General features: G+C 43.7%; 1 protein-coding gene across 3 annotated transcripts in view; it reads left to right on the top strand.

Moving 5' to 3' along the window:
- The window catches only part of Lrp11 (LDL receptor related protein 11), a 25,313-nt gene extending 13,028 nt beyond the window's left edge, over positions 1-12,285 (top strand). For 2 of the 3 annotated variants that reach the window (XM_035440395.1, XM_027402068.2), the window contains 3 exons: positions 239-448; positions 4,779-4,871; positions 10,557-12,285. In XM_035440395.1, the coding sequence (XP_035296286.1) occupies positions 239-448; positions 4,779-4,871; positions 10,557-10,711 (458 nt within the window). In that variant the 3' untranslated portion in view covers positions 10,712-12,285. The remainder of the gene's footprint in view (positions 1-238; positions 449-4,778; positions 4,872-10,556) is intronic. The other variant, XM_035440396.1, reaches the window with a different exon arrangement.
- The last annotated feature ends 321 nt before the right edge of the window (positions 12,286-12,606 follow it).

Here is a 12,606-nt window from a genome sequence, read left to right as displayed (position 1 = left end):
GTGTTAGTGGTTACAAGCACTGGTTGCTCTTCCAGAGGACCCAGGTTCGATTCCCAGCACCCACATGGCAGCTCACAATTCCAGGAAATCCATCCAATACCTTCCTCTGACCTCTATGGACACACACACACACACACACACACACACACACACACACACACACACACACAAATAAGTAAATAAATAAACAAATATTAAATAAAAAAGAAATCCAGCAAGTAACTGAGTTCTTCCACAGTGGGTCTCGACCGCAAGATGGTGACGCACACAGTGGCTACTTCTGCCCAGCCAGGGACCACGGGACCGAGTGAAGGCGAAGGAGACCCCTGGTTTGAAAAGCCCCAGAAAGTCACTCCCCACAACCAACCAGCTATTGTACCCCACTCGGAAAAGAGGGTTCACTCCACCCAGTGGGCACCAGAGAGTCAAATCTTTCCTATCATGCCAGGTAAGGACTCAAAATGAGTTGTCCATGAAGTCTTTGTTCTCTGTTGTTCGTATGACTCAAAGTTATATTTCATGCTTGAAGACCACCAAGAAAATGCACTCCAAAGGAGAATGGTACAGAATGAAATGAAGAATTTGGCCCAAACAAAATAAAACAGAAAACACCCTGTCATTTGTCCTAATGCAATGAAGGAGCTCTGGGGTTGAAGGTCACTAGAAGAGCACTTGCCACTTGTCTAGAGCCCAGAGCCCCTGGATCTGATCTCCAGCACTGAAAATAAACCAAGTGTTGGTTTATAGGAAGGAATGTCTAATAAAAACAGTCCTCCCTTGATGTTTTGATGTCCCCAGGTATTGTGAGAAGCAAATTTTGAAATGTTCAAGCCCCATCTGTCAAAGTAGCAATATAGGGCATCGAGACAGCTCAGTAAGTCCAGGTACTTACTGCAGAACCTAATGACCTGGGTTCAGCCCCAAGGACTCACCTGATGGAGAGAACCAAATCCTGCTCATTATCCTCTAACATGGGCCATGGCATACATGCGTGCCCCTCCCCACATACATCCAAAATAAATGTAAAAAAAATACTGGCATTATATTTTCATGTGACTTACACACATCCTCCTGTATGTGGCAAACCATCTCCAAACTATGTGTAATTCCTAATATAATGTAAGTACTAAGTAAACAGCGTATACTGTGTTTTTTAGGGACTAATGACAAGAAAAAAGTCTCAGTGTTCAATTCAGGCACCTTTTTCGTGCATGCTAAAAATTAAATTCAGCACTTTATATATGCAGAACACTCACTGAACCACTGAAATATACCCTCAGCCCCAAATGCAGGGTTGTTTTTTAAAGATTGTATGGGGCATATATAAATGTTTGGTTACACACTGAATGCATGCTCAAAATGTCCCAAGCTCCTGGCGTTTGGGAGTACAGAGCTTCAGTGTGGGCTGTGTTTGCCCAACATCTCACGGCACAATGGTTGGATTGTTGGTGAATGTGGTTGCAGCTGTAGGGTCTGTTCTCTGTGTGGTCCAAGCCACTGATTAACAAGGCTGTCTTCTTGCATCCAGGCTAGCTGGGAGGAAGGAAAGCCAGTTTCCAGGCCTGCAGAGTGGTATAAAGGAGCGTTGTGTGCCTGTTTACATGGGCTCTGTTTATTGGGAACTCAAGAATTTGTGGGTAGTGTAGCAGATCAGCCAAGTCCTTCAAGGAACTGGGCTTAAACAAGTACAAAAACACAAACATTTCCTGCAAACAGGTGTGGCATTCTTCCTCTACTAAGTACACCAAAGCCTCAAGCCTTAGCTTACCTTTGGGGTAACAGTTATACAAATGGTCTTTGTTTCAAGGACATTCATTCACTTATTTATATTATGCTATGAGTCAAATTCAGGGTCCGATTCACTGTAAGCTACTCTACAAGCTTTAAGGACTTTGTAATTTATTTTGAGATTCAAGTCTGATCATTTACCTGTTATTCTTCAAGACTTATTTTTGTCTGGATTCAGAAGCAAGAGCTCTCAACAAGGACAGCCTGCATCTCTTGACAGTCTGTTCCCGGTGCTTTGCTTTGGCTTCCTTCATTCTCTTGGCCACAAGTGTAGCATGTCCTGTAGCCTCATCTTTGCTTTTCTTAGCACATTGTTTATTTAGAGCAGTACATCACTATACATCACTGTTTGAGTTTCAGGACATGTAGACTAATAGATGCTGAATCTAGGGTGCTTTAGGACTTCTGACTTCTTTGTTTAAGGTCTTTCTGGAAATATGTTGGTGGGTATCATCTTCAGAGAGACTGAAAACCCTCAGGTTCTGCTAGCTCTTTGGGGCACAAACCATTGAGGCATAGTAGTATCTGTCAGTCAGGAATATCCTCCCCCCTTACTCCCCCTTTTTCATAATAATCAAAACCGTAAGTTGAGAACACTCTGCAATGCATCCTTGAACAGACTTGCATTTCCTCTATCCAGTTCTCCATGATCTATGATGAGATTTCCCCATACTCAACAACAGGGGCACTCTGTCATAGGTCAAGACATCTTGCTTCATGGGAAAACCTTGTTTGTGGTTCCCACCACTGATTCAGACCACATGACCCTTCCACTCTTCACTCAGAGCATCAGCGGCTTCTTCAGTGCCCATACACTTCTCACAGAACATACGAAGCTTGTTTGTGTTCATCATCCACTTCAATGAGTTTCTGACACCTGGGAAAAGATAGCTTCATCTTGAATGGCCAACCTCTAAGAAGGTGCCACGAAAAAAAAAAAAAAAAGCCAAAGGACTTGTCTTAAAGGTTTCCTTCTTAGTGGTCTTGTCTAGAGTTCTCACATTTCATGCGATGGGGTAACTGATCGGAATCTATTTGATCACAGTTCAGGGAAGGTAGTTAGGACCTGTGGAAGTGTGGTCTATGGAACAGCTGTAAAAGCTGTGTGTTTCCAAGATAGTGATGGGAATTCATCTCAATTAGAATATCCAGTGTGAGGAGGTTGTCTATCACAGACCCCAGAATGTAATGTTAGAGTGCCCTCTTCCCAGGACACCCTACAGGCACCCTATTGAGTTACTGTAGACTGGACTCCTCCTCCCAGGAAGTGAGTTCCCACCAGACTATTGCTGAATGTAAGCCCTGCTCCCCACCCACCTCTGTGCCTTCTGTCTGAGAATGAGAAAGCCTGACTTTGGGCCCTGGTTGTAAAGTCCCCCAGCCTTAAAGAGTCGTAAGAGGGGGCTGGAGAGATGGCTCAGTGGTTAAGAGCACTGGGGTGCTTTTCCAGAGGACCCAGGTCCAATTCCCAGCACCCATATGACAGCTCACAACTGCCTGTAACTCCTGTTCCAAGGCATCTGACACCTCCATGGACACATGCAGGCAAAAGAGCAAAGCACATAAAATACAAATAAATAATTTTTTTTGAAAAAAGAATCTCCTGCCACAAGATCGTCTTCAGATCCCCCACCTTGCCATCTGTGGTACTGGAGACTTGCAATCTCCTTGGAACCTCCACTATTGCCCCTCTGTCTGTCTGTCTGTCCCTGCATTAGTAACTACTCTAAGAAACTCCTTAGTCTTCAGCAACCCATCTCAGTGCCCTCTCAACCCACCCACCCCCATCTAAACCTAATGCAAATGAGGATAGTCAAGGGATAATTCCCTGAGATTTTGAGAGGAGTAGGCCCTCCTTCCTTGACTTGTTTACTTCTGTGGAAAAAGTCATTTAAGCCAATCAGCAGATTCCTTTACGTACCCTCCATTTAGACACAGGGAGAGATGGTGATCTTAGAACACTATCCTACAGGAAAATATTTGAATATTCATAAGCAGTGATTGGGGGCCGGTAAGGTAGGGATTCCAGGGACTTAAACCAAGCAGAGCCTGGTGCATGCTGACCTGCCTCTGGGGACTGCACTGCAACCCTAGCCCCAGGAGTGTTATTATCCTTCCTTCAATCGTAGGGGAAAAAAAAAACATGATAATCAACTTAAGGTTGTTTAAATGACATCTGGACCATTTGGAGAGAGCCTTTTCAAAGCTTATTGGTAGCTACCTCAGTATGAAAATGAACAAAGGGTGCCAGGACATAGCTTAGTGGTAGAACATTAGCCAGCCCCTGGATTCTGTTTAGTGTGTGTCGCATGGAAACCTTTCCCACAGCTCTACTGTGTTTAAATGAGTAAGAAGAATCAACAAGGTCAGATTCTAGAAGTTTTGAACTTCAGTGCCTGAAGTGGTGCTAAGTTATCCTTCACCACCAGTAGATCATCTAACTCCAAGCCATGAGGCTCTCGGGGTCTCTGACAGAGATCCCTGTTCCCTTGTCTCCTGAGTGCCAGGATTAAAGGCATGAGTCGCCATGCCCAACTGGCCTATGTTTATTTAAAAATAAATCCTGCCATTTCATTCTCTAAGTCCATCTTTTAAAAAATGAATAAGGGAGATGGGTAAGGTGGTGCACACATTTAATCCCAGCACTCGGGAGGCAGAGGCAGGCAGAGTTCAAGGCTGGCCTGGTCTACAAAGTGAATTCTAGGACAGCCAGAGCTGTTACACAGAGAAACCCTGTCTCAAAAAACCAAATAAATAAATAAATAAATAAATAAAATAAGGGGCCAGAGAAATTACTTGGTGGTTAACTAGAGAAGCAGAGATTGAATCCCAGATCAGAGTTCACAACTGGCCTCTGTGGGCACCCAATACACGCCATACACTCAGACAGACATGTACCTAAATTAAAAGGTAAATAAAGCTGTAGTTCCATGCTAATTCCTGAAGTTTTTTAATGTCCCTTTAACATATTATCTGTTTGCTTTCCATAGATGGTAATTCCTCCAGAAAAAACCAAGAAGGAAGTTACATTTTCCAGTCCAAGAATGATCAAGCACGAGGGGAACACCCAGCCCCAGAAGCAGGTCAGTGTTTGCCTTGGAAATACCCTGCAGGGCAGTGAGGTCCACAGAACCTCCCTGTGCCCTGACTGCATGGCAGGTGGAGCCGTGACAGTTCAGGCTGATGCAGAGCTCCAGTGACCAGAACTGTCTTCTCCTCTTAAGGTCACAGTGCATCATGGTGACCCTGACAGTGGCCTACAACCTTTGGATCTCACTTTGTCTTTCATACATCCTTCCAGGGATCACTCTGTAGGAAAAGTCACACTTGTGTCACAGAGGTCAAGAATACAGGCTCAGCTGGGCATGGTGCTCACACTTTTAGTCCCCACACACGGGAGGCAGAGCCAGGTGGATATCTGAGTTCAAGGCTGGTCTGATCTACAGAGTTCCAGGACAGATCAGACACCGCAGTTCAAATTCTGGCTTTGCCACACAAGCACAGTCAGGTTCTTTTCTCTGGATTCTAGTGACTTCATGGGGTGACAGCAGTAACTAGTACTACTTCACAGGGTGGCTGTGGAGGGTGAATGCAACACAGTGTTTAGTGTCTACTACATGGTTTAGTTGCAAATGATGGCTGTTAAGATTGAATTGTGTGAGGTAGAAGAGTGAGGAAGAGGCTGTGCTCTTAATGACAGAACATGACATGAATGTGGAAGGTACAGGAAGCAGTTAGAGCACCGACATGTGGAAGGATAGCTTCACCATTTGGGTTGTTTTTAACTGGAAAGAGCACACTGACAGTCTTTTCTTCAGAATTCTGCACAATAAGTCAGCAAAAGAACCTAGCAGAATAAAACATAATCCCTAAGCTATTGATCTAAACATTACTAAGCTGTCTATTCCCCCTAGAATAGTCTTTGTGACCTTTTTATGGCCAGATAATACCAAATTTAATTCTTAAACAACTGATGTCTTAGCATAACACAGATGTCAAGCAGCTGTCTGCATCTCCTGCAGTCTGCTGGCTGATTGGATTTGGCTTGTCTCAGAATGTTGGAATAAGATTCCCAGTCACCTGTCAGCATGGAGAGAGAAGCCAGACTCCCTCTGGAGCCCATGTCTCTGGAGTCTCAGTTCTAATGGAGTTGTTAAACTAACAATTCTAGTTGCTAAGATGGTTTGACTATCATTCCTGTTCATACGAGCAGAATAGATAATTCATCATCTTAGTTTTTTATTATACAGAGTTGGAATTTATTAAGCAATTTTAATACATGTTTAAGCATGGGTATGAAAAAGAGAGGCTTCACTCTATCTGGTTACTGACAATTCTGTCACTGTGTTTTAGAAGGAGCTGGGGTTAAAATAATTTCAAATTACCCAAACTGAAAGTATTGAAGAAACTATGTCAACTAATTAAACAGCAAAGAATAAACTAGGCACGGTGGGACATACCTGTAACCACTTAGGATTACAGCCCTGGGAGGCAGAGGCAGGAATGAGGTTCACAAGTGTGAGACCAGTGTGGACTATGTAGCAAAATTCTGTCTCAAAAAAATGAGGGGTTGGGAAGATGGCTCAGCCAGTGTCTTAGGGTTTCTATTGTTGTGAGAGACACAATTCTTTTCTTTTTTTTCTTTTTTTGGTTTTTCAAGACAGGGTTTCTCTGTGTAGCTTTGGAGCCTATCTTGGCACTCACTCTGGAGAGCAGGCTGGCCTCGAACTCACAGAGATCTGCCTGCCTCTGTCTCCCGAGTGCTGGGATTAAAGGTGTGCGCCACCAACGCCCGGCTGAGAGACACAATTCTTATAAGGAAAACATTTAATTGAGGTGCCGTCTTACAATTTCAGAGGTTTAGTTCATTATCTTCATGGCAAGTAGCATTGTGACATGCAGGAAGGCATGGTGCTGGCTACATCTTGATATACAGGCAAAAGGAAGTGGACTGAGATACTGAGCAGTAGCTTGAGCATATTTGAGACCTCAAAGCCCAGCTCCACAAGTGGCACACTTCCTTCAATGACACCACACCTACTCCAGCAAGGTCACACATCCTAATAGTGCTACTCCCTTTGAGGGTCATTTTCTTTTTTAAATTATTTTTTATGTACATGAGTGCTCTATCTACATGCACATCTTTATTCCAGAAGAGGGCACCAGATCTCATAATGGATGGTTGTGAGCCAGCATGTGGTTGCTGGGAATTGAACTCAGGCTCTCTGTAAGAGTAGTCAGTGCTCTTAACCTCTGAGCCATCTCACCAGCCTGGTGTTTTCTTTTAAACCACCACAGCCAGTAAAATGCTCAATATACAAGAACATGGACCTAAGTTTGGGTCTGTGGCAACCACATAGGACCTGGGCATTAGTCACACAGATATATAATCTTAGCCTTGAAGGAAATAGAAATGGGTGGGTCCCTAGAGCTCAGTGGACAGCTCTTCTAGCCAATAAATGAGTTCTAGGTACAGTGAGAGACCTTGTCTGAAGCAAATAGTGAAAGATATTCAGTATCAACCTCTGATCTCCACACATGTGTACATGCACCTTCAAGACCATGTACACACACACACACACACACACACACACACACACACACACACACACGAGAGAGAGAGAGAGAGAGAGAGAGAGAGAGAGAGAGAGAGAGAGAGAGAGAAGGGAAGAGAAACAGAGCCCTAAACAGAAATTAGCAACCTAATACCTGATTTGGAAAATACAAATTTTCATGAATTTTGCTTTGTCACCCAAGGTGGGCCTAAGCCACAGGATTGAGATGTCTACCCCAAATTTACTCCTCATCTTTATCCTAAACACTGCCCTTGCCTGGGCAGGCAGAACTAGGACTGTTGTGTTCCAAACTGAAGAGGTTTGGGGGTCTCTGAGCTTCTGTGGGAGGGAAACAAAGCCTTTCTTTGTCTTGGTCCTGACAGTTACAGGCCACTTGACCTTTTGAAAACATCTTTCAAAAGGATGGCACGTGGAGCCTGTAGTGGCCTCTAAAACCTCGGAGCACTGGAATGCAAGAAGCAGTGCTTCTGGATGCTTCTAGACTGCAGGGCTGTGAGATGGGAGGTGACTCTAGAAGTCGTTTCTAAGCTGAGCATTTGCTTCAGGGTTTTCTTTCACAATTCTAAGGGAGCAGTGGCCTTACCCTAAAATTTGATATCCATAGACACTAAAGCAACTTCTGAATCTTTTTCTTTATGTTCCAGACACGGGACAGTCCTTGTAGGATGCTAACCTAGACTTTGAAAAGCCCCTAGTGTGAAATCAGCTTGAGGTCATGTCAAGGTGAGACCAGCCACTCCTGGGGCCAGTTTTGAATGCCTAAAAATTAAGGCTGCCTGGAGAGAACTACCTCAGCTACGTGTCCTCAAACTGACTTGTGTTGCCCAACCCTCTCTCCCTTTCCTCCCTCTCTCCACGGCCACCTGTCCTGAATCTTGATGTAGCTGTTTCCCCAGGTGCATCTTGCCATCATCTGTTAGTCTCATTGGTTCATACCCTCTGTGGCTGCAAGCAATCAGGTCTCTTTCAATGCACAAAATAGAAAGTAGCCCTGTCTGCCGTAAGTAAATTTCCATTTGCTAATCCAGCGGTCTCCCCAAGCTCCATCCTGAGCATCCCATTCATCAGAACCACTTCCTGTGATGACGTTTCCTTCTGTTGGCTTTCTGCATCACTGTCCTTTGACTCTTGCCCTTTGGAGCATGCTCCTGCCCCTTCTTCCTTTCTATCTATTGATCTCACTTTCATTGTAGCAGCTACTATCCTTATCCTAACATCCCCTAGATATCTAGACCAGATAATCAAAGAGACATTCCACCTGGAGCCCCTACAGCAGTGGTTCTTAACCTGTGGGTTGTGACTCTTTGGGGGTTGAATGAAAGGGTCACCTAAGCCATCAGGAATATGTGAGAGTGCTCCCCTGTCCATCTCCAGCCGGGTCCACCTACATGCAGATATGCCCACAGACAAATACTCAGAACTGTATTAAAGGGTCACAGCATCAGGAAGGTTGAGAACCACTTCCTTACAGGCATGTCAATCAGAAAATGCTCCAAAGTATATACCTATATTCAAGAACAAACACATGTAACAAACTTATCTTCCTCCCTCCCCCAAACTGAGCTCCCACAGAGATCCAAATCACTCTAGTAAAAATCTTACTGGCCAGACACTACATCCCTCCATTAGATTTTAAACACAGCTCTGACGTTGTAACATTGACACTTCATGGCCGTCTGTCTAGTTAATGCCTGTCCTCTCAGACTTAAGTTATTCAGACATGTTCTCACATCCACCCTGGAGAAATCAGCACCGTAGGGACTAGACCACAGGATCAGTTCTGGATGGATGGGCATGCTGCACCATGTAAGACACAGTATTAGATGCCCCAGTTTCTGCTGTTTGTAAAGTGGCTACAATGTTATGTGGTTGTACATATTCAATCATTTCAGCTATAAAGCTAGCATTTGGTATTAGCTTATCCATGGGGTGTTTCTGTGAGCAACAAATAAAAAATTGCTTATCTTTGATTACTAGCACTCAGGCCCGTGTCTGGCACATGGAATGCTATTCATCAACAGATAATAAATAAGAGATTGAAATGTTTCAGAACTAAGCTATACGTGGAGATGTTGGCTCCTCTAGTTTGTCCAGATGCAAGGAGGTGCAACTAAAAATAGCCTCATGATCATCACAAACCTGGCCCTCCTCCTGTGTAGAGGAGACTAAGAATAGAGCCTGCTGAGTTTGATTCGAGACAGATCTGCCATGCTGCATCGACTCTGGAAAAGTACAGGCTACTCTGGTCTGCTGCCTAGGTCCATCCAGCTCCAAAGGAAAAACCAGTGGCCAAAGTTACACCAGCATATTTTTACAATTTTAGTTTTAATTAAAACATAATTACATCACTCCCTTCTCCCATGGACCCTCCCCACCCCCCAAAATTTCATGGCCCCTTTTTATTGTTTCACACACACCATGCTCAATCTGTTTAGTGTTGCCTGTATGCATTTGTTTTTAGGGCTGACCAAGTATACCAACATATTTGATGTTAGTTTTCAATAAATGGTCTACTGGAAAACAGTAGGATCCCTGATTTTAAAAAATTAAAAAAATTTTTAATTTTATGTATATGGGTGTTTTGCCTGTGTGTGTGTGTCTATGCACCACATGTGTGCCTAGTGCCTGAGGAGGCCAGAAGACAGCATCAGATCCCCTGGAACTGGAGTTACAGATGGTTGTGAGCTGTCTTGTGGGTGCTAGGAATTGAAGCTGGATTCTCCGGAAGAGAAATAAGAGCCATCTCTCAAGCCCTGGAAATGATTATCTTAAGCCCTACCAGAACCAGAAATCAGGAGTCAGACATAGCTGATAAGATGATGCCCGTGTGTGGATCCATAAATGTCAGATGACTCTAATGAAAACATTTCTCATGGTTGCAGTCTCTAGGATAGCTGGAGATGAGGATGATCTCATTGCAGTGTCTTTTACTCCCGATGGCAGGAAACTTCTGCAGGAACCTGGTAAAGAATTTGGTTTTTAAGAGGTCTGGGTATAAGACTAGACCTACAATACTTAACTAGACAGGGGAATTAACCTTTTTGCACCTTTGTCAGAAAAGCAGCAATAATACTAGTACCAACTGGAGTTGTTCAGATGAGGTAAAATAATGCATGCCAGTTGCTCATCATACGGTTGCTGTCACTGTTACCAACCACTGACCAGTGTTTTCCCCTTCCAAACCTTGCATAGGTGCAGTGTTACCCCTGGCATTGGGTCTGGCCATCACGGCTTTGTTACTTCTCATGGTGACTTGCCGACTGCGACTGGTGAAGCAGAAACTTAAGAAGGCCCGTCCCATTACCTCTGAGGAATCTGACTACCTCATCAATGGGATGTATCTGTAATGAAGTTACTTAATCAGCTAGGGGTTGAGAATGGCCTTCACTTACAATTTGTTCTTTGGGTTCTATCATTAAGACCTTTTGTTTTAAACCTTGATTTATCATGAAACAATTTTCCTGGGAAGTCAGTGTCATGAAAGATAGAGAGGAATTCATGAGATTGAAGTTTATAGTATGCTGAGACAAAGTCAGTATACCACAAAGTGACAGATGGCAGCAGTGCCCGCCTTTCATTTGTGAGGTGCCAACTGCTGGCCCCGGCACCTTCCCCTTGTGTTCCCACTGTCTTCTCCACTGAGTTCTCATGAGCTCCATTTTATTTTCCTCTGTCAAATATCTTTGAAAAGGGGTCTTAAGTGGATTTACACTCAGTGAGATGTTCCCGATAGCAGCTTTGTATGTTATGAACTTTCTGAATAGGTCAGTGAGGTCCTGCTGGGGAGGAATATGGGTTCCCCACCCCACCCCATGCTTCTGACATCAGACCATGGTGGTGGCTGCCATGTTTGGGTGACCTTTGCAGAACCCCTTCTGGTTAGGAGCAACTCTAGGTGGTTGTGACCTGAGATCAAGGTAGCAGCAGGGGACCTGGCAGGCAAAAGCAAATAGAAGCTTAGTCAGGGAGTGACTGAGGACAATTAATGTTTCCTCTGCTTCATGGTGTAAGTACAGTGACTGCTTTATATGTGCACTGGTTTTCAACACTGAGCCTTTCTGATGAAAAAGTGCGAATTATCAATCAAAACATTGATGTCTGGGTATGGTGTTTGTAAAAATGTCGCCATGTTTAAGTATCACAGGCCATTCAATGGAATGAGCCAGATGCTTCCCCTTGTGTTGTTTTGCAGGGCTGGAGGTGGGACCTGGGAGCCTGTTTTTGCTAAGCAAGTGCTCTACCACTGAGCTACACCCCTGCCTTGCTGTCTTTTACGTTATTAGAATGTTATAATGTACAATCAGCTAATGTCAGGATGCATCCCCAGAGCAGAAAGCACTTTTGCACAAACTCAGCTTTACAGGAAATTAGCATCCGGCTTAGCATCTTCCTTTTAAATGGGCAGGCAGTAATGCCAGATTATACACTCTGGAGATTATTCTGGGGACTACACAGTGTGGTGCCCATTTATAATCATGATGTCCCTATTTTCTTTACTGCAAGTGGCAAATATTGAAAGACACTGTAGTCTCATTTGTTTAGACTGAATGTGAAGTAGGTGGTTCCTTTAGCAAGGGGCTGGATTTGGGTGAGAGAATATAACCAACCTATCAAATGTAATAATAAATGGGTAGTTCTAGAAAAATAAATGTTTGCTTTTGTCTCTTGAAACTCTAACTCTAGCCTTTTGCTGAGCACTGGCATAAATGTTACAATGGTATCTGAGAGACAAACTGAGGGAACTTATCTGTGCTCCGATGCTATGTGGCTTGTTTTTATAGAGGACATCACCTACAGCCATACCTAGTAAAAATAGAAACTGATAAGGCATGTTTCTTTCTGCACTTCTTTTATATACAAAGGAATTAACTACAATCTAGTATTGCTATTGTTTCGAAGTACTGGAGAAAAGATGTCTTGTATGTACTACTCCTTTAATAAACTATTTTATTCTTATGCCTTTAAAAAGCTCCTTTATTGTAAATTGTACAATACTAAATCTGCCCAAACTGTTACTGTATTATTTGGATTTAAACATACCTACTATTTTCACAAAGAGGAAAACTGAGGGTTGCAGAAAAGGGAGTTGCCTCAAGCCACATGACGGTCTGGAGAAAATCAAGCCCTAACTAATATTCCTCATCTGAAGTCTGGGTGAGACCCTCAAGAGCCATCGTCTCAATGACTGACTCAAGGCCTGCCTCTACAATTCACAAACTAAAGGGACACAGTGGCCACATTT

Source organism: Cricetulus griseus, chromosome 2 (assembly GCF_003668045.3).
Source record: "Cricetulus griseus strain 17A/GY chromosome 2, alternate assembly CriGri-PICRH-1.0, whole genome shotgun sequence".
Lineage (NCBI taxonomy): Eukaryota > Metazoa > Chordata > Mammalia > Rodentia > Cricetidae > Cricetulus > Cricetulus griseus.
The sequence above is the reverse complement of the archived record's forward strand: the minus strand, read 5'-3'. Positions and strand labels throughout refer to the sequence as shown.